This window comes from Bufo gargarizans, chromosome 9 (assembly GCF_014858855.1).
Source record: "Bufo gargarizans isolate SCDJY-AF-19 chromosome 9, ASM1485885v1, whole genome shotgun sequence".
Classification (NCBI taxonomy): domain Eukaryota; kingdom Metazoa; phylum Chordata; class Amphibia; order Anura; family Bufonidae; genus Bufo; species Bufo gargarizans.
The window spans coordinates 147,430,603-147,450,147 of record NC_058088.1 but is presented as its reverse complement, the minus strand read 5'-3'; the positions used below and the strand labels follow the sequence as shown (position 1 = coordinate 147,450,147).

Sequence of the window (19,545 nt, the reverse complement as noted above, 5' to 3'; positions counted from 1 at the left end):
CTGTTCTCTTATCCTGAATATAAACTCTGTTCTCAGCGCCAGGATAATATTGCTGTTGGCAGAAAAATAAGTAAAAGCTACTTCATTTCTTGCTGACCTAGAGAAATAACCTACAAAAGCTCTCTATTTTTAATTAACCTCAGACAATATCCCCTTTGTTCTGGGACCCTGGAGAATTGGGACAACGGGGGCAGCTACACCCCAGCTGCATTTTTCTCTAAACAAAGTAGCAGTAACCAATTAGTCTTTCTCCGTCCTTCCCCAGCCACAAACATTACACGCGGCGGTCGCTCCTGCCGGTACGGTTAGTAAGGTAGGGCAGCCTTGCTCTTCTATTGACTTCACTCACCTCTACAGGATTGAGAATATCCATCTGATACTTTGGCAGATGCTTACTGTGACAATGAAAGGAAATGCTTTCTGAATCACATAAACACCTTCACATGCTTATCCTTATATTCTTCTTGGGGATCAAGCTTTCATCCGCTTCAGTACAGCAAGGTAAGTTACATTAACCCACGCTACCTGCTTATGTCCTTTGGGGACACGAAGCAATCTTAATCCTTACGATGGTAATAAAACGCTCCAGTTTTAGGTGCCCGAGTGCCCAGGGGACACTAACACTTTGTCATAGTCTGTCATGTATACTATATGTACCCAGGAATATATCTCTTATCCAAGTGCTACATATATAGACTAATTGCAGCTCTTACATCTGCAGATGAGGACCACACTGTAGCGTTCTAGTGCTGTAATACTATCCTATGTGTTGTTGTACTTCTGCAGACGCCGCCGTATGCCACTTGTAGAGAGGAAATTCCAGCATGTGTAAAGATTAAACATCCAGTACAAGTACATGGCACACTCATTACATGGCGGCATGGGCAAACAGTTTGCACTTACTTGGGGCTAAAGGTGTGAATATGACCTAACACCATCTTTATCCAAACAGATTAAATCGCCATAAACCATTAAATAAAAAAGTATACGTTTACACTGAATAAATACATGTGTAGGAGAATGCAGCTCATTCTATGCCCACATGATGCAAATATGATGCCCTCATGCGTTACTGATCCGATTGCGTCGTGTGGCCTTAGAGGGAGCTCCTGATGAGGATCGTCTCCCTCACATATATTTATTCTTGTGTGTATTTCTGATGTTTGTTTATTAACTGTTGTTTACACACAATGTATATTCACACTTAATAGCCAGTTTGTGATGCGCGCAGTTTTTGTCACCTGGTGAGCCCCGCTGTGGGATTTTTCCTGCTTCCTCTCATTAGTTTGCGTTTAAACTGTTAGGTCACATTCACACCTTTAGCTATGAGTAAGGGCGAATTGTTTGGCCAAAAAGCGTAAGATGTGTGCTAAATACCTGTACTGGATTTTTTTTATGGGTAGAATAAAGCTTTTATTTGCACTGGATACTCTCATTTCCTCTCTACATGTTCATAGACTCCACAGTATGCCAACAGGTGAGCTGTGTGTGATTGTTTCAGTGTATTGTATATGCAACTGTGTGAAAGAAAACCTCCATTGCATCCTGCCCGTTTTCCCCTTTTAAAGACAATTAGCACATTGAATCCATATACAAGCCTCTAGCATATAGAACTTATACCCTTACAAGTGCACTGTACACAAATACAAAGTGCAAATTGGTACTGATTTTCATATAGTTGAGGCCTAAGATTTAGTAACATATATATATATATATATATATATATAAAAATAAAGTTCATATTGAGCACGCTTGTTTTCATTCAGTTATGCCAGTTATGGAACCCTTTCACCAACACAGTTATTTGTATTGGTAAAAAGTGACACAAAGAGATTTATATGTTTTCTACCAATGTTTGGTATATTCTGACTGCTCTGGAGCCTGAAATATATTCCCCAATGGAGCTTGTCAGGAGAGGCTTACAATCTCATTGCAGCCCAAGCAGTTTCCATTCACTGACTGAAAACTATAATGCAGTTCTGATCTATTCTAAAGATAGGTGAATTTGTGTAATTTTTTGCCAGTTAATCTGATGTTGATCTTGTGAGCTATATTTTTCCCATACCACCTGACCTGACGACAGACATGGTGGAGGAGTTGGCATACTACTTTCTCTAGAAGAACATTTCAGGTCACTCCCCTGTATCCTAATTCACATGCTCCTCTTTTGAAGTGCACACCATATTTCCCCTGTGAGTGGCTATTGTGGGGTGAGCCTGGGGGAGGATACACCTTATTATGGGTGATTTTAACATCCCTATTAAAACGATCTCCTCTTCTGCCTCTTGCTCTCTTTCTATAACCTCCAATCTTGGACTCTTACAACTCTTTTCCTCTGCCACACACAAAGATGGCAATATACTTCATCTAGTCTTCTACCTCTAGAAAATTTATAGTTTTATCAAGTGGTTCAACAATCTTTGTACTAAATGTACTACAATATTTAACCTTTCTCTTCTGGCATCTTTCTGTCCTCTTTTTAACATTCTGTTATAACTACTATATATATAACTATACTACTCCTAAAAAATCTGAGGAAAAGGTAACAGAGAATCAGTGCTACTTGTGTTCATGGAGGTTCTGTGGGACAAGGAGGTAAGTTAAGTTGCCTTTATTGGCAAATAACATGTTTCAGGCAGGGGCGTAGCTATAGGGGAAGCGGCTGCTTTGGGGCCCTGACCCAGAAGGGGCTCATCCAGGAGAAGGAGGACTAAAAGATTTTGTCAGGGCCCCCTCAACAGTATTACACAATGAAATTATATACAGTGACAGTATAGACAGTGTAGGAAACGGATGGAACAGATGAAACCAATGCAAATTCGTGCCTAAAACGGAGGCTGTTTGACAGCTGAATATGTTCATTGACAAAGACCCTGGTTGTGGGGCATGGGTTACAATTACATGCTCAAAGAAATAGACTATAATCCAAAAGATGTACTAGATAATAATAATAAAAAATTATATAATTGGGTAATTACCAAAATAGTTTGATTAGGAAATTTTGTGAAACTATAAAAATATAAAATTGAGATTAAAACCTGGTGTAAATAGCAATAGATTAAATAGGATAAAATGTAATAAATAAATGGATTCCCGATTTAGTATTGATTAAAATGATTAGTACACCCTGACTGGTACAAACCGGATTCCAAAAAAGTTGGGACACTATACAAATCGTGAATAAAAACTGAATGCAATGATGTGGAGGTGCCAACTTCTAATATTTTATTCAGAATAGAACATAAATCACGGAACAAAAGTTTAAACTGAGAAAATGTACAATTTTAAGGGATTAATATGTCAGAATTTCATGGTGTCAACAAATCCCCAAAAAGTTGGGACAAGGCCATTTTCACCACTGTGTGGCATCTCCCCTTCTTCTTACAACACTCAACAGACGTCTGGGGACCGAGGAGACCAGTTTCTCAAGTTTAGAAATAGGAATGCTCTCCCATTCTTGTCTAATACAGGCCTCTAACTGTTCAATCGTCTTGGGCCTTCTTTGTTGCACCTTCCTCTTTATGATGCGCCAAATGTTCTCTATAGGTGAAAGATCTGGACTGCAGACTGGCCATTTCAGTACCCGGATCCTTCTCCTATGCAGCCATGATGTTGTGATTGATGCAGAATGTGGTCTGGCATTATCTTGTTGGAAAAATCAGGGTCTTCCCTGAAAGAGATGACGTCTGGATGGGAGCATATGTTGTTCTAGAACCTGAATATATTTTTCTGCATTGATGGTGACTTTCCAGACATGCAAGCTGCCCATGCCACACACACTCATGCAACCCCATACCATCAGAGATGCAGGCTTCTGAACTGAGAGTTGATAACAACTTGGGTTGTCCTTGTCCTCTTTGGTCCGGATGACATGGCGTCCCAGATTTCCAAAAAGAACTTCGAATCGTGACTCGTCTGACCACAGAACAGTCTTCCATTTTGCCACACTCCATTTTAAATGATCCCTGGCCCAGTGAAAACGCCTGAGCTTGTAGATCTTGCTTAGAAATGGCTTCTTCTTTGCACTGTAGAGTTTCAGCTGGCAACGGCGGATGGCACGGTGGATTGTGTTCACTGACAATGGTTTCTGGAAGTATTCCTGAGCCCATTCTGTGATTTCCTTTACAGTAGCATTCCTGTTTGTGGTGCAGTGTCGTTTAAGGGCCCGGAGATCACGGGCATCCAGTACGGTTTTACAGCCTTGACCCTTACACACAGAGATTGTTCCAGATTCTCTGAATCTTCGGATGATGTTAGGCACAGTTGATGATGATAGATGCAAAGTCTTTGCAATTTTTCGCTGGGTAACACCTTTCTGATATTGCTCCACTATCTTTCTGCGCAACATTGTGGGAATTGGTGATCCTCTACCCATCTTGGCTTCTGAGAGACACTGCCACTCTGAAAAGCTCTTTTTATACCCAATCATGTTGCCAATTGACCTAATTAGTGTTAATTGGTCTTCCAGATCTTCGTTATGCTCAAATTTACTTTTTCCAGCCTCTTATTGCTACTTGTCCCAACTTTTTGGGGATTTGTTGACACCGTGAAAATTTGAATCAACGTATTTTTCCTTTAAAATGATACATTTACTCGGATTAAACGTTTGATCTGTCATCTACGTTCTATTACAAATAAAATATTGACATTTGCCATCTCCACATCATTGCATTCAGTTTTTATTCACAATTTGTTTAGTGTCCCAACTTTTTTGGAATCCGGTTTGTATAATAAAATAAGATTAGTTGTTATAAGTGAGTAAGTATTGTGCTAAATGGATGTTACCTAAGTAAAACTATAATGGTAATCTTCAACAATGGTTTCTGTAATTTTATTTACGGTAGCTCATCGAGGTTGATAGTATGAAATTTGTAAATCCAATAGATTTCCCTCTTCTTCAATACTTCAAATCTGTGGTGAGTACGGACTGGAATATAATCTATAAACTGTTTGACAAAGACTCGATTTGTAGAGTCGAAACGTGTCACTTGTTGTCCCCCATGTGGCAATAAAAATAGAAGCTTTTTTCATCTAATCCTGCGAGTGCCGGTCTTTTTCTTCCATGTGATTGTGGGACGCCGACCCTGGACACGTGCACCGCATACAAATAGGAAAGGAGTGCCGGCTGTTTCACTTTGTGGAATATCATCAATTGACGTGATTTTGGAGAGGTGACATTTCCCTGCGTGCCTTAAGGCTCATTCACACGTCAGTGTTCCAGGGACGTGTGCTGTACGTGTTCTCCACGGACAGCACACGTCCCCATTGATTTTAATGTGTATATTTAGACATCAGTGTTTTAGCTCGGTCCGTGTTTTTAGCACAGATGCATGCTCTATTTTGTCCGTGTTCATGGACCCATCACCCCCATTATAGTCAATGGGTCCGTGAAAAACACGGATGCCATCCGTGTTGCATCCGTGTTTCACGGATCATTAGGAAGAGATGCTTTGAAAATTATTTTTCAGCTGTTCAGTGTCAGTGTCGGATCTTTCACGGGCAGCTTTACGGATGCATCACTGACCCACCTGCCCACGGATTTGAGCATGGACGTGTGAATGAGGCTTTACAATGCAATGTTTGCTTAGGCTATGTTGGAGGGATTTTTTCTTTACATTGGACCGCTGCTTGTTGAGCCGTAAATGCAATTCCTATGTTGTACAGCCCATATACTGAGAGCCATAGCCACATTCTATGAGGTATGTGACAAAATCTGTTTTGCAGGTGAGAGTGTACTTAATTGTGAACCTTTCTCTGGTGTTTAGATCTAAATTCAGTGGTCTGGTGTGCAATAATGGTACAGCAGAAACATCTTACAGCACCTCAACGGTAACTGCCCCTAAATTCTTCACGTGATGGTTCTTTTTCCTCTTGTGCTAGTTCTTGGGGCCAAGATATTTTTTATAGAGGGTGCCCTTCTAACATGATATTAGGGAGAGGGATTATGGACTCCAAATCACCTCCCCAGACGAAGAAAAATTTGTCAATATACCTCTTATATAGGATCATTTTCTCTTTAAATATGCAGTTTTGCTCAATATAAGTTTCTGAAAATTGACCCATAAACAAATTGGCTTAAGCCAGTGCCGCCATACTGCCCATGGTAGTGCAGTGGCACTGATAGAAGTTATACTCTCCATTAGTGAAATAATAGTTCTTTAATATAAACTCTAATCTTTTAATCAGAAACTCCTTATGTGTAATTGAAATATCTTCATCCCCTTCCAAGTATTTCTTCACACATGCCACTTCCAGCTCTTGTCCTATATTAGAATATAGTGAAGAGACATCCAAGATGGCAAGCAGGAAACCTTTCTGTGGAATTCTGGATAGGTCATTAGAAAGCTGTCTGGAGTCCCTCGGATAAATAGGTAAGTTGATTACATGTTTCTGGAGAAATGTGTCTGTATAATGTGCAAGGTTGCTAGAGGCAGGGAAGGGATACAAAACAATTGTAATATTTAGGATGTTGGAGAATATTGAAGGACTCCTTTTGGTAGTCTACAAAATCTACAATCCCGCCTCCTTTGTTGGCTGGGCGAAGAACAATATTAGTATTCTCACGTAAGCCTGCTGCTCATTGCATGTGAGATTTGTCTTGACTTTTCTGACTTTCTGCTAGTTTTTCAAGGTGGTAAAATTGAAAGCAATCGAAAGTAAAATAAGGTGGTAAAATTCACCGAAAGTCTGCAGGTAACCCTTTACTATGGGTTCGGCAAAAACTTGGATCGATTCTTCAGGCCTGAATGTTGGGTGCCAGTGGGAGTACTTCGCTACGACTTTCATCTCTGTTTATTATTGCTCTCCATGGAAAAAATGTCTGAGTAGTGTGAGATTCCTTATATATTTCTGGAGGTCAATGAGTTTTACTATAATCCTGTGCTGGTTTACTCTGGCCTAATAAGTTACCCCTCAACCTCTTAGAATCTAGCTTTTCTAGCTGACTCCTCAGATTTTAATTTTTTTTAAAGTCCTTTTTTCCATTTGTTGGCCTTTTTACAGTAGCTGTAAGCCATGGGGGGGGGGGGGGGTATTTAGCCATTTATACTTGTTACCTACAGGAATACATTTTGTAGTGTAATTACTCAATGTGGATTTAAAGCTCTCCCATTTATCCTCTGTATTATTATGTGACATTATCTGCTCCCAGTCTATGACCTGAAATACCCCCCTTAACCCAGGGAAATTGGCCTTTGTAAAATTAAAGGGGTTGTCTCGCTTCAGCAAATACCATTTATTATGTAGAGGACGTTAATACAAGCCATTTACTAATGTATTGTTATTATGCATATTGCTTCCTTTGCTGGCTGGATTCATTCTTCCATCACATTGTTGTTGTTCAGTCGCAATTCAGTCGTGCTCGACTCTTTGCAACCCCATGGACCACCGCATGCCAGGCCCCTCTATCTTTCACTATCTCTCGAAGCTTGCCTAAGCTCATGTTTGTTGCTTCCATGATACTCTCCAGCCATCTCATTCTCTGCTGTCCCCTTCTCCTTTTGTCTTCGATCTTTCCCAGCATCAGGGTCTTCTCCAATGACTCCTGCCTTCTCATTATGTGTCCAAAGTATTTTAGGTTCAGTAGTGCTCCTTTCAATGAACAATCAGGGTTAATTTCTTCAAGGATTGATTGATTGGATCTTCTTGCCGTCCATGGAACTCTCAGAAGTCTTCTCCAGCAACACAGTTCGAAGGCATCTATTCTTCTACGCTCATCCTTCCTTATGGTCCAGCTCTCACAACCATACATTACTACAGGAAAAACCATGGTTTCGACCATACGAACTTTTGTTGGCAAGGTGACATCTCTGCTTTTAATTACACTGTCCAAGTTTGTCATCACATTATACAATGCTTATTTTCATGTTTAAGACCACCCTGCAAATCCATCAGTGGTGGTCATGCTAGCACATTATAGGAAAAAGCGCCAGCCTTTCTGGTGGCTGGGTCCGTGGGAGTTGGCGTAGGCCACTGCTTTTTCCTATAGCGTGCAAGCATGGCCACCACTTCTGGATTACAGGGTGGTCATAACCATGGAAACGAACAGTGTATAATGTATATTAACTTTCTTAAATAATAAATGCTATTTGCTGAAGCTAGCCAACCCCTTTTAATGTGTTGCTCTCCCTGCCAGAGTTTGCTTTTTATAGTTCAGGAGGAATATGACTATATTGTGATCACTATTACCTAGTGTTTCAACAATAACATTTCCAACAAGCTCTGCATCATTAGAAATTACCAGATCCAACAGAGCATGGCCCCCAGTGTGATCTACAAATTGGTCCATAAAGTGGTCCTGTAGCAAATTGAGGAATCTTCTCCTGTTTGCAGTTGAGTCAGAACTATGACCCCAATCAATATCTGGGAAGTTAAAAATCTCCCATTATGACCACTGTACCAGCATGTACAGCCCACTCTATTTGGTTATACAGTTGTGTTTCTATCTCCTCTGTGATGTTAGGGGGTCTATAGATTACACCAAGTATAATTTTTTCAGTGTTTATCTCTCTTGTTAATTCCACCCATAAGGTTTCAACATCCTCACCATCCGCACCCACAATTGCCTCTTTCACACTCGCCTTCAGATCTCTTCTCACATATAGGTACACACCACCGCCTTTTCTATTGGCCCTGTCTTTCCTAAATAGTGTAAAACCCTCGATATTAACAGCCCAGTCATGCGAAGAGTCCAACCATGTCTCAGCCACACCAACTACATCTATGTGTTCCTCTAGTACCTAGTACCATAGCCTCCAGCTCCCCCATTTTGCTTCCTAGACTTCTGGCATTTGTGAACATACGTTTTAAATTACTATTTATATTCTCACATTCAGTCTCAACTGTCCCCTCCTATATCCTACTCTCTATCTACACTATCTACCCTCTTATTTATATGACCCCCATCCCTCCTAATTTAAAAGATACTCCAGCCATCTAACCATTTTTTCCCCCAAGGCAGTTGCACCCTTCCCATTAAGGTGCAGCCGGTCCCTACTGTAGAGCCTGTTTCCGACAAAGAAGTCGGCCTAGTTCTCCATGAACCCAAACCGTTTCTTCCTTCACCAGCTTCTGAGCCACTTATTTAACTCCCTAAGCTCCCGTTGTCTCTCTAGTGACGCACTGGTAATATTTCTGAAAACACTACCTTGGAGCTTCTCTCCTAGTTTGCTAAAATCCTTTTTAAGGAGCTTCCATCTCCCCCTGACTTTGTCATTGGTACCAATATGGCCCATGACCGCCGGGTCTTCCCCAGCCTCACACAGCAATCTGTCTATTCAATCCGCAATATCCTAAACCCGAGCACCCGGAAGACAACACAGTGTTAGACATTCACGATCTTGACGACAGGTGACCCTGTCTGTCCGTCTAATAATAGAGTCCCCTACCACCAGCATCTGCCTGACCTTTGCTGCACTCCTCTTCCTACAGCAGTTATCATCTCAGTTGCTAGGAGAAACGTCCTACTGCAGTGTTGCTGGCCCTGGGCTTTCATCCTTAATATCAGCCAAACAGGCATATTTACGAGGGCGTTCCAGGACTAACCTCCCTGGCACTTTTCCCTCTACCCCTTCTTGTAACATTAACCCAACTACTGACCCCATAGTCCAGATTTTGCCCTCTTCCACCACCTCCATTTCACTGACCCAGTCAATGCAAGCCTAGTGAAATCTAAGCCTCTCTCCAGGTTTGCAATGCTCCTGCACGTTACAAGCTGTGCATTTAGATCCAAGATCTATCCAATTGAATCTTTTGCAAATGTTACCACCCTCAAATGGCTCTTCAAAGCACGCATACATTGCACAGGACACATGCTTAGTAGCATTGTCCATTGAGCACATGTTAAAATGGAGATGAACAGTAAAGAAAGAAAATAGTAAATATGAATTTAGATTTAGACCTCTGACTTTAATTGGATAACCTGCTAGAATCAAGCAAACAATGCACAAGGAAAATCTATTAAACCTTCGTTTCTTGCTCCGTGTCTTAAACTCCAGTTCTTTAATCCTTTCAGGACCAGATTTTTTATTTTATTTTTTGTTTTATAAAAAATAAAGCGATTCCACCACAGTTTTACGTTTTTTTTTTACTTACGACGTTCGATGTATGTATTTTTTTTGTTGCCATATTTTGATCCCTATAACTTTTTGTAATTATGTGTATGGAGCTGTATGGGGGCTAATTTTCTGTGGTGCAATCTGAACTTTTCATTGATACCATTCTGGGGTGAGTATTACTTTTTGATCACTTTTTATTACATTTTTTGTAGAAAATGAAACGATCAAAAACGCAGAATCAGCCATTTGGACTTTTTTCCGTTTCGCTGTTTGCCGTATGGGGAATATATTTTTATATTGCAACACCCATAATGTGTATTTTAAAAAATTGGTGATTTGAATTTTTATGTTTTTATTTATTTATTTTTTTAAACTTTTTTTTTCCCGACACTTTTATAGTTCCCCGAGAGAACTATAACATGTAATCATCTGATTGCTATTATCATAAACTCTAATACACTTGCATTGAAGTCTATGATTTCACTACTTTCCTATGGAGCCCTATTAAAGGCAAGGGCTCCACAGGAAATACTATGCAGCAGCCTTGTGTCATTCATAAAGACACAGGCTGCTACATACACGCTTCGGCTCCTCCGGATAATAATATGGTTGCATAAGTGTGCACAACCTTAAACTAATACTTTGTTGAAGCACCTTTTGATTTTATTACAGCACTCAGTCTTTTTGGGTATGAGTCTATGGCAAGATTTGCCCACTCTTCTGTGCAAAAACACTCCAAATCTGTCAGATTGCGAGGGCTACTCCTGTGCACAGCCCTCTTCAGATCACCCCACAGATTTTCTATCAGATTCAGGTCTGGACTCTGGCTTGGCCATTCCAAAACTTTAATCTTCTTCTGGTAAAGCCATTCCTTTGTTGATTTGGATGCATGCTTTGGGTCGTTGTCATGCTGAAAGATGAAGTTCCTCTTCATGTTCAGCTTTCTGGCAGAAGCCTGAAGAATTTGTACCAAAATTGACTGGTATTTGGAACTGTTCATAATTCCCTCTAGCTTAACTAAGGCCCCAGTTCCAGCTGAAGAAAAACAGCCCCAAAGCATGATGCTGCCACCACCATGCTTCACTGTGGGTATGGTGTTCTTTTGGTGATGTACAATGTTGTTTTTGCGCCAAACATATCTTTTGGAATTATGGCCAAAAAGTTCAACCTTGCTTTCATCAGACCATAACACCTTTTCCCTCATGCTTTTGGGAGACTTCAGATGTGTTTTTGCAAAATGTAGCCTGGCTTCGATGTTTTTCTTCATAAGAAAAGACTTTAGTCTTGCCACTCTACCCCATAGCCCAGACATATGAAGAATACGGGAGATTGTTGTCACATGTACCACACAGTCAGTACTTGCCAGATATTCCTGCAAGTCCTTTAATGTTGCTGTAGGCCTCTTGGTAGCCTCCCAGACTAGTTTTCTTCTCGTCTTTTCTTTAAATTTGGGGGGGACGTCAAGTTCTTAGTAATGTCACTGTTGTGCTATATTTTCTCCACTTGATGATGACTGTCTTCACTGTGTTCCATGGTATATCTAATGCCTTGGGAATTCTTTTGTACCCTTCTCCTGACTGATACCTTTTATTAATGAGATCCCTCTGATGCTTTGGAAGCTCTCTGTGGACCATGGCTTTTGCTGTGGGATGCGACTAAGAAAATTTCAGTAGGGGTTCGTGGCCTAACCGTCATGGAGTAAAGACGTGCGACAGAGAGCTCTCCCGCAATCCTGATTAATCCTGAATTCCCCAACCTATAATTTGTCCTTCAATACTGCCGCTACACTCACCGGAGAGCCTCCTGAGGATTATCTCCTGCTCTGCACTGACGACCATGGCAGGAGAGGAGCTGATTCGGCAGGCAGACGCTCACATGTGAAGTGGCCATTGCAGGGAGGCAGGAGGAGCGCACGGCCGGCGGACAAACTGTCATGCGGCGATCGGCTTGCTGAAGAGACTGACTTGTGGTGAGTCGGCTGGGGAAGACTACGAGCAGGCTATAGGGGATCCCCCGGTGCGGATCTGCAACAGATAGGAGAAGGAGGGCAGAGCGGCAGTACCCTGTGAGCGCCAGCAGCCATTTTCCAGAGAAACCACGTGGCTGCATTCACGCCGTTCTAAAGCTGAAGAGGGGAAAGCAGATCACCCTGTAATAACAACTATAGAACTGTATGTACTCAGCTCATATGAACCCAGCTCTGATATAACCAGTCAGCTTGTACTCAGCCTGCATGTATCCAGCAAGTCTGCCTGCATTCTGAATGTACTCAGCAGTCCTGTATCCAGCACATGTGTATTCCGTCAAATGTACTCGGCCTAAATATATTTAGCAGCCGTGTATTCAGCCTAAATAAACTCAGCAATCGTGCACTCAGCCTAAATATACCCAGCTTTTGTGTTTTTGCCCTTCTTGGGCGCATCCATCTGAGTGTGCATAGATCAGCTTTGAACGGTCACCACAGTGTGTCCCGTACAGTCTGGACTGTATATTGGTGAGGTGATGCAAACTGAGATTAACTAGGCCCTCAACTCATCTGCAGACCCCTGGAAGGCCGCCCTTCTGTGCAGAGGGGGATCAGCCGGGTTCCCCAAGCTTCCAGTCGGCCGATTTGGGGCGGAAAAAACTATTAGTGCCTCCTCAGACCCCAAACTAAATCTTCATGGACAACATGAGCCAAACCGAAGGGGAAGGGGCCTTGGGCAATACAGTGTCGGAACAGGCACAAACAGACAAAATTATGTCAGCAATCGCGTCCTGTCAAGCTGCCTTAACGGCGCAAAATTGATCATCTTCAAAGCGACATTAATTTTCTGCGCCACGATATAGAAAAGATGAGAACACAAACAACGGAAGTGGAACACAGAGTGGGAGAGGTGGAGGACACCGTTAGAGGCCATAATGACTTAACCTCTTCACAGCTGCAGCAAGTTAAAGCTCTGCAAGCGAGGGCGGAAGATGCGGAAAATAGAAACAGGCAAAACAATATCCGTATATTGGGCCTGCCAGAAAGAGTTGAAGGGGTTGAGCCTGAGACGTTTGCAGAAAATCTGATTAAAACACACTTGGCTCCACTGCATCTATCCCAGTGCTTTGTGATAGAAAGGGCCCACAGAATTCCGACACGACCCCTGCCCCCAGGGGCACCACCAAGACCGTTCATTATGAAGGTACTAAATTACAGAGACCGTGACGAGATCCTGGCGGCAGCAAGGAAAAAAAGAACTATCTCTTATGAAAACACAAGGATCTCCTTTTATCCTGACTTCACCACTGAGGTACAGAAGAAGAGGAAGCAATTCAACCAGGTCAGAGCACGGGTCAGAGAACTGGGTATAAAATATGCCATACTGTACCCTACGAGGCTACGGATCCAAGTTGATGGAGGGATAAATTTTTTCCTGACTCCGGAAGAGGCCTCGGATTGGCTGGATACTTGTAGATCACTGGAGGAGCAGCTGAAAAATAATATAATAGAACGGTTCGATATAATTGTTGGGTTCAGTTTATTGTTCCTTTTTCTCTCTCCTTGTCTATTTTGACTGAAAAGAGGGGGAAGAAATAGCAAGGGGAGGGTAAGGATGCAGGAGGTGATACTTATTCTGTATTGTAGTATCAGGGAGTACATAAAAGAGCGGGAGGTGGTATGTTACTAGAGGGAGAGCTTTTCTCATAGAAAGGGGGGTCTTCTCTATTTTACCTCTTGAACATTGTCCTTTCTACAAAATGATTTTTCCTGTTAAGGATTGTTTTTCAATAGTTTAGCGGTTAGGTTGGGGTTGAGTAGAGACCTACTTAGCCAGAGGTGGTGGTAGCCGCTACTTAGGGGTCCTTTTGAAGGGGTCCGGGGGGGGGGAGGAGCATCGAGAAGGAACGTTTGCCGGGATTCTATGGTGAACATAGCTAGTTGGGTTGTGTTAGAGGCTTAGGAGCACGCCCTTAGCCATTGTTAATTACTAGTTCGGGATCTGAGGCCCAGACAGGTTTGGGGTGTGTGGGCAGGGTGGGACAAAGGGAATAATTATGGGATGTTCAGAAAGGTGTGAATGGATCTGTGTGTGCCACCGCAGCGCTGCAGATGTTGGTCAAGAATTATATAGTACCAAACTGAGAGTATGGCTATGATAAAAATTATCTCTTGGAATGTGAGGGGACTTAACTGTAAAATCCAATGATCACTGGTGTTTAGCTATGTCAAAGTGCATGCTCCTGACATTCTTATCTTGCAGGAAACGCATCTTAAACATCGAAAAATTCTGTCTCTTCGGCAACCATGGGTGGGACAGGCATACCATGCGACGTATACCAACAATGCAAGAGGGGTTTCAATCCTGATCAGTAAAACCTTACTGTGGCAGCTGAACAAAGTCCAGGTAGATATGAATGGTAGATTTATTATCCTGCATGTAGTTGTCAGAGGTGAACCTCTAATAGTGGTGGGACTGTATGTGCCTCCATCATTTGCCAGAACCTTATTGGACGAGCTCATGGTGAAGGTAGCGCTACTGCCCCTGGCCCCATTTGTAATACTAGGGGATTTTAATGCAGTATTAGATAGCCAACTTGATAGATTGAAACCTCCACATAGACACAATGCAGCTCTAGTTCACTGGGCGCAGACACACAATCTGACAGAAATTTGGAGATGGAGGAACCCGTCCCTTAAGCAATTCTCCTGTCAGGCGGCTTCGGGGGATAGTATGTCACGCATTGATTTGGCTTTTGGGAGTCAGGATGCTCTACCGTTGGTACGGTACATATCTACCACAGGGTATCTCAATTATGCCCCTTTACAGATTGTTTTGTCTCAAGCCATAGGAAAACCAGAGAGGGTATGGAGATTTAAAATTCGGTATGGCTGCAGGTGATCCCGGTAGAGTCGTCCTGTAACACTAAGCTAGAGGAATACTGGAAGTCTAATGAGGGATCCACTGACCCGATAACAGAATGGGAGGCCTGTAAGGCAGTTCTAAGGGGAACTTATATAGCAGCTATAGCGATGCACAGGGTGCAGTTGCAAATCACCCGGGTTGGGATAGAAAGCAGACTGGCAGAGGCGGAGGATGCTTTCATTAGTGATCCCTCTAGGGAATGTAAAGAGGAATGGATAGCCATTCAAAGGGAGTATAAGCTACATCTTATGCAGTATACGCAGAAAAGACTTCTTGCTCAAAGGCAGATAGTATTCTCTGATGAAGATAAGAATGGGAAGACATTAGCATATTTGGCCAAGGCTGAGAATCCGCAGACTGTGGTGGCAATGATAAAAACGGACTTGGACCGAGGTCTATAGACCTGAGGAGATTTGTGCTCAATTTGCTAGATATTACACCAATTTATATTTTTCTACTCTTGCGTATACTCCGGAAGAGATACAGGGTTATCTGGGTAGGCTGAAGTTTCCACAACTATCTAGGACAGATAAGGGAATGCTGGACTCTCCAATTACACCCTTAGAAATTCAGGCTGCCATAAGCTCCATTACACCACATAAAACCCCGGGTCCAGATGAGTTTCCTGCAGAATGGTACAAGTTATATGCGGAGAAGCTTAGTGAGAGATTGAGTGAATTATTTACCTACTCGCTGGAAGTCTCAAAGTTACCTCCATAGTTCTCTGAAGCTATCATAGTAGTAATCCATAAGTCTGGGAGACCAGCAGAACAGTGTAGCTCCTATCGCCCTATTTCCCTCATAAATCTAGACGCTAAGATACTGGCGATGGTCCTGGCATCGCGTCTGTCAGGGATTATTCTATCCTTGGTGGGCCCAGACCAGTCCAGTTTCATGCCTGGGAAGTCAACTAATATAAATCTCAGGAGACTTTATATCAACCTGCAGGTTCAACATGACAATGTGGGAGATAGGGCGATAGTGTCTTTAGACAATGAAAAAGCACTTGATTCTGTTGAGTGGCAATTTCTATGGAAAGTATTAGCAAAGTTTGGGTTCCCAAAGAACTTCTTGAAATGGCTGCATCTGTTATATGCGGACCCCTCGGCGAGAGTGCGTGTGAACGGGACCTTATCCAGGCCCTTTCATTTACGCAGAGGGACCAGACAAGGGTGCCCACTGTCGCCGTTACTCTTCGCTGTGGTGATGGAACCAATATCTATTTTGATAAATAGCAGCCCAGGGATAGAGGGTTGGAATACTGGGGGCATCACAGAAAAATTATCACTTTACGCCGATGATATGTTGGTATATTTGGGAGATACGGAGAAATCACTAGATACACTCCTAGAAGTGGTAGATGAATACGGGTGGTATTCAGGACTTAAAATTAATTGGGCCAAATCGGTGTTGTATTTGGTGGATGAAACCGAGAATACGAGAGTATCGGCAAGGTCAAAACTCTTAGTGGTTGATAAGTTCAAATATTTGGGAGTCATAGTACATAAAGAGCCTAAACAGTTCACCTCTCTCAATCTGCTTCCGACTATGGAATATATTACGCAAAAATTAAAGGCTTGGGTAGCCCTTCCTATTTCCCTGGTGGGGGGGATAAATATCTTCAAAATGGCCTTGTTACCAAAATTACTATATATGTATAGGGCGGCGCCAGAGCTTTTAAAGAAATCCCATTTTGAGGGGATTGATAAATTACTGACTCCCTTCCTATGGCCCAATACACAGGCCAGAATTGCTAGAGATACACTGAAAGCGTCTTATGTCAGGGGTGGTTTGGCTCTCCCTGATATGTACAAGTACTACCAAGCAGTGCAGCTGACATATGCCAGTTGGTGAATCAGAGCAGGCGCCAATAATCCAGCGACTGTTCTGGAGGCTGCATTATTGGGGTCATATGAAGCTTTAACAAACTTCATATATAGGGAGGGTAAATACCCAGTTAGATGTCTTACCTCCAATATGTTGGCGGTATTAACTATTTGGAGGAAAACTGTACGGGTGAACAAGAATGGGGAAGACAGAGGGGAGTTGTCCCCGGTGACGCCGTTGTGGCATAATCAAGGACTACAGGAATTGTATAAGCTGCAGGAGTTTGCGTTCTGGCCGCGACATGGGGTGAAGTACGCTACCCAACTATACGTAGAGGGAAACTTCAAGACATTTAGAGACTTCAGGGAAGAATTTCAGATCCACAAATCTAGTTTGTTTAGATACTTCCAACTTAGACATGCATGTACTAAACAATTTGGTAAGGATCCCATTAAGCTAGAATATAGTTCCATTGAAAAGGTTGCTAGATTGAGAGAGTTGTGTAAACAAGTATCTTCCTTCTATGCGGAACTGATGTCGCAGGCCTCATCCCCCTTATCTAAATCTTTGGCTAGGTGGAAAGTGGATATTCCGCAATTGGAGGATAGGCACGAGAAAGAACTAATGCACACTTGGAGGCACTCGGTAATCAGTGCAAGGGACCAATTAATACAGGCTAAATGGCTGCATCGCACATACCTGACTCCAGTAAGGCTGCATCGTATGCGTAAATTGGATACTCCTTAATGCTCTACATGTGCGCAGAAAGGGGAACCTTGATTCACATGATATGGAGTTGTCCAGTGATAGCACAGTTTTGGTCAGGAATTCACAAATTTCTTAATGAGAAATCAGGGTTACCAGCAGTATGAATAGCTTATTGGGACTAGAGAATGATCTGATCCAAACTAAGCATGCTAGGATACTGTATAGACTGTTGATGTTCTACACCAGGAAGGTCATTTTACTGAACTGGAAACCTCCGGCGGTACAAAAGTGGATCCAAATTATAGATGCGGTTTTGCCGATGTGTAAACGAACGTTTATGGCAAGAGGCAACGCAGAGAAATTTGAGAAAATTTGGGGACTCTGGCTACAAGCGAGGCCAGCGCCTGAAATAGCATGAGTGAATATATTCTTTTGATTGGACCGCAGCTGCCTCAGAAGTCACAGGAGATCCACAATCGAAGCCAGCAAGATAATCACGGACATGGGGAAGCAAACAGGCCAGTCAAAGCCTCTCCTCTCCTTTCCAAGCTTCTATGGAACACCAAAATTGCATCCAATAGTGAAGTACCATCATACAGATTGGAGTAGAAAATGGTTTTATTATACTCACAATGTACAAGTATATACAGGCAGTATACAGTGGATCAATGGATCAATCACCCGACCCGAGTTTCGCTCAGTCGAGCTTCGTCACCTGTGTGAACTGTACCCACTTCACCATTGGGACCTGCGACGCCACTAAGCAACGTACTTTTTGGAGGCTTATTTATTTTTTATAAAATGAGTGAATATATTACCTACAGGAAAGGGGAAATGTGGTGAGCAGTGGGCTTATTATTATTATTATGAAAAGAAGAGTGCAGTCTTATGTTAAAAGGACGAGTCTCCTCCGTACTCTTACATAGATGGTGATGCATATGGGTGGTTCGGCCAACAAATCTTTCCTTCGCTGGGGGGGGGGGGAGCTGCAGCGCTGTGGTGGGTTTGATTGTGAGTGTGAAAGTGGTCTTAACCCTGGAGCTTCGGATGCGAAACAATACAATGTGGGGTGCTGTACTCTGATATTTTCCACTGTCATGAAGTAGACTCCTGTAACACTTTAATAATGTACTGTCTATGAAACTCCGATGGCAGTCTTGAGACAGAAAACCTTCCATGCTTGCTTCCTAGGCCAGACTGATTTCTATAACCCGCCCAGAGCACTGGAATTGAGAGCTATTTAAACTAATGACCCCACCCAGTGCACCTGATGGAAGGCGGATCCAGCACGACTCCAAAACAAACACTAAACACGTGCTGCTATTTTTTTTTCCTCCACCTAAAAGATTTCACTTTGTTTTTCAATTGAGTGGTACAGTTTATAGGTCACATTAAACCTGACATCACAGAAACCTGACATTTTAACAGGGATGTGTAGACTTTTTATAGCCACTGTATCTACCTATCTATATATGTTTCTATCTAGCTGTCTATCTTTCCACTTTCTATCGGTTGAATAAGGTTCAACGCCTCCATAAGAACTGATGGCTTTTGTCGTATAGTACTGTTTTTCTCAATATTTTGGATATGTAAAACAAATAAAAACATCAAACGTTACATACAAATAAATTTTTATATACAAAGTAAAATTTACAACATTAACCAAACCTTCCGCAACAAAGTTATGTAAAACAAATAAAAACATTATTAGGCACTACATACAATTACATTTTTATATGCATTCAAAGTAAAAGTTACAACATTAACCAAGACGTCTGTAACAAAGTTATGTAAAACACTATCAGGCATTACATACAAATACATTTTTATATACAGGCAAAGTACAATTTACAACGTTAACCAAACTTTCTGTAACAAAGGTATGTAAAACAAATAAAAATGCATGCCGTTTTTCTTTTGACAATAAATACACCGCTAATTTGTGTTAAAGAGGTCTTATCTCTCATGAAGTGCCTTTATTTTACTGAATACTTGTATTCCTCATGAAATAACAAGGCTGTTTCCTTTTTTTTCTTAGAACTGTATATTGTTCCTCTTATTTC

The 19,545-nt window shown here is 42.1% G+C and overlaps 1 protein-coding gene across 1 annotated transcript in view; it reads left to right on the top strand.

The window, feature by feature from the left end:
- Positions 1-279: 279 nt before the first annotated feature.
- LOC122919559 (cbp/p300-interacting transactivator 1-like) overlaps positions 280-19,545 on the top strand; it is a 37,822-nt gene continuing 18,556 nt past the window's right edge. Inside the window, exon 1 of the mRNA XM_044268647.1 lies at positions 280-501. Within this exon, the coding sequence (XP_044124582.1) occupies positions 414-501 (88 nt within the window). The 5' untranslated portion in view covers positions 280-413. The remainder of the gene's footprint in view (positions 502-19,545) is intronic.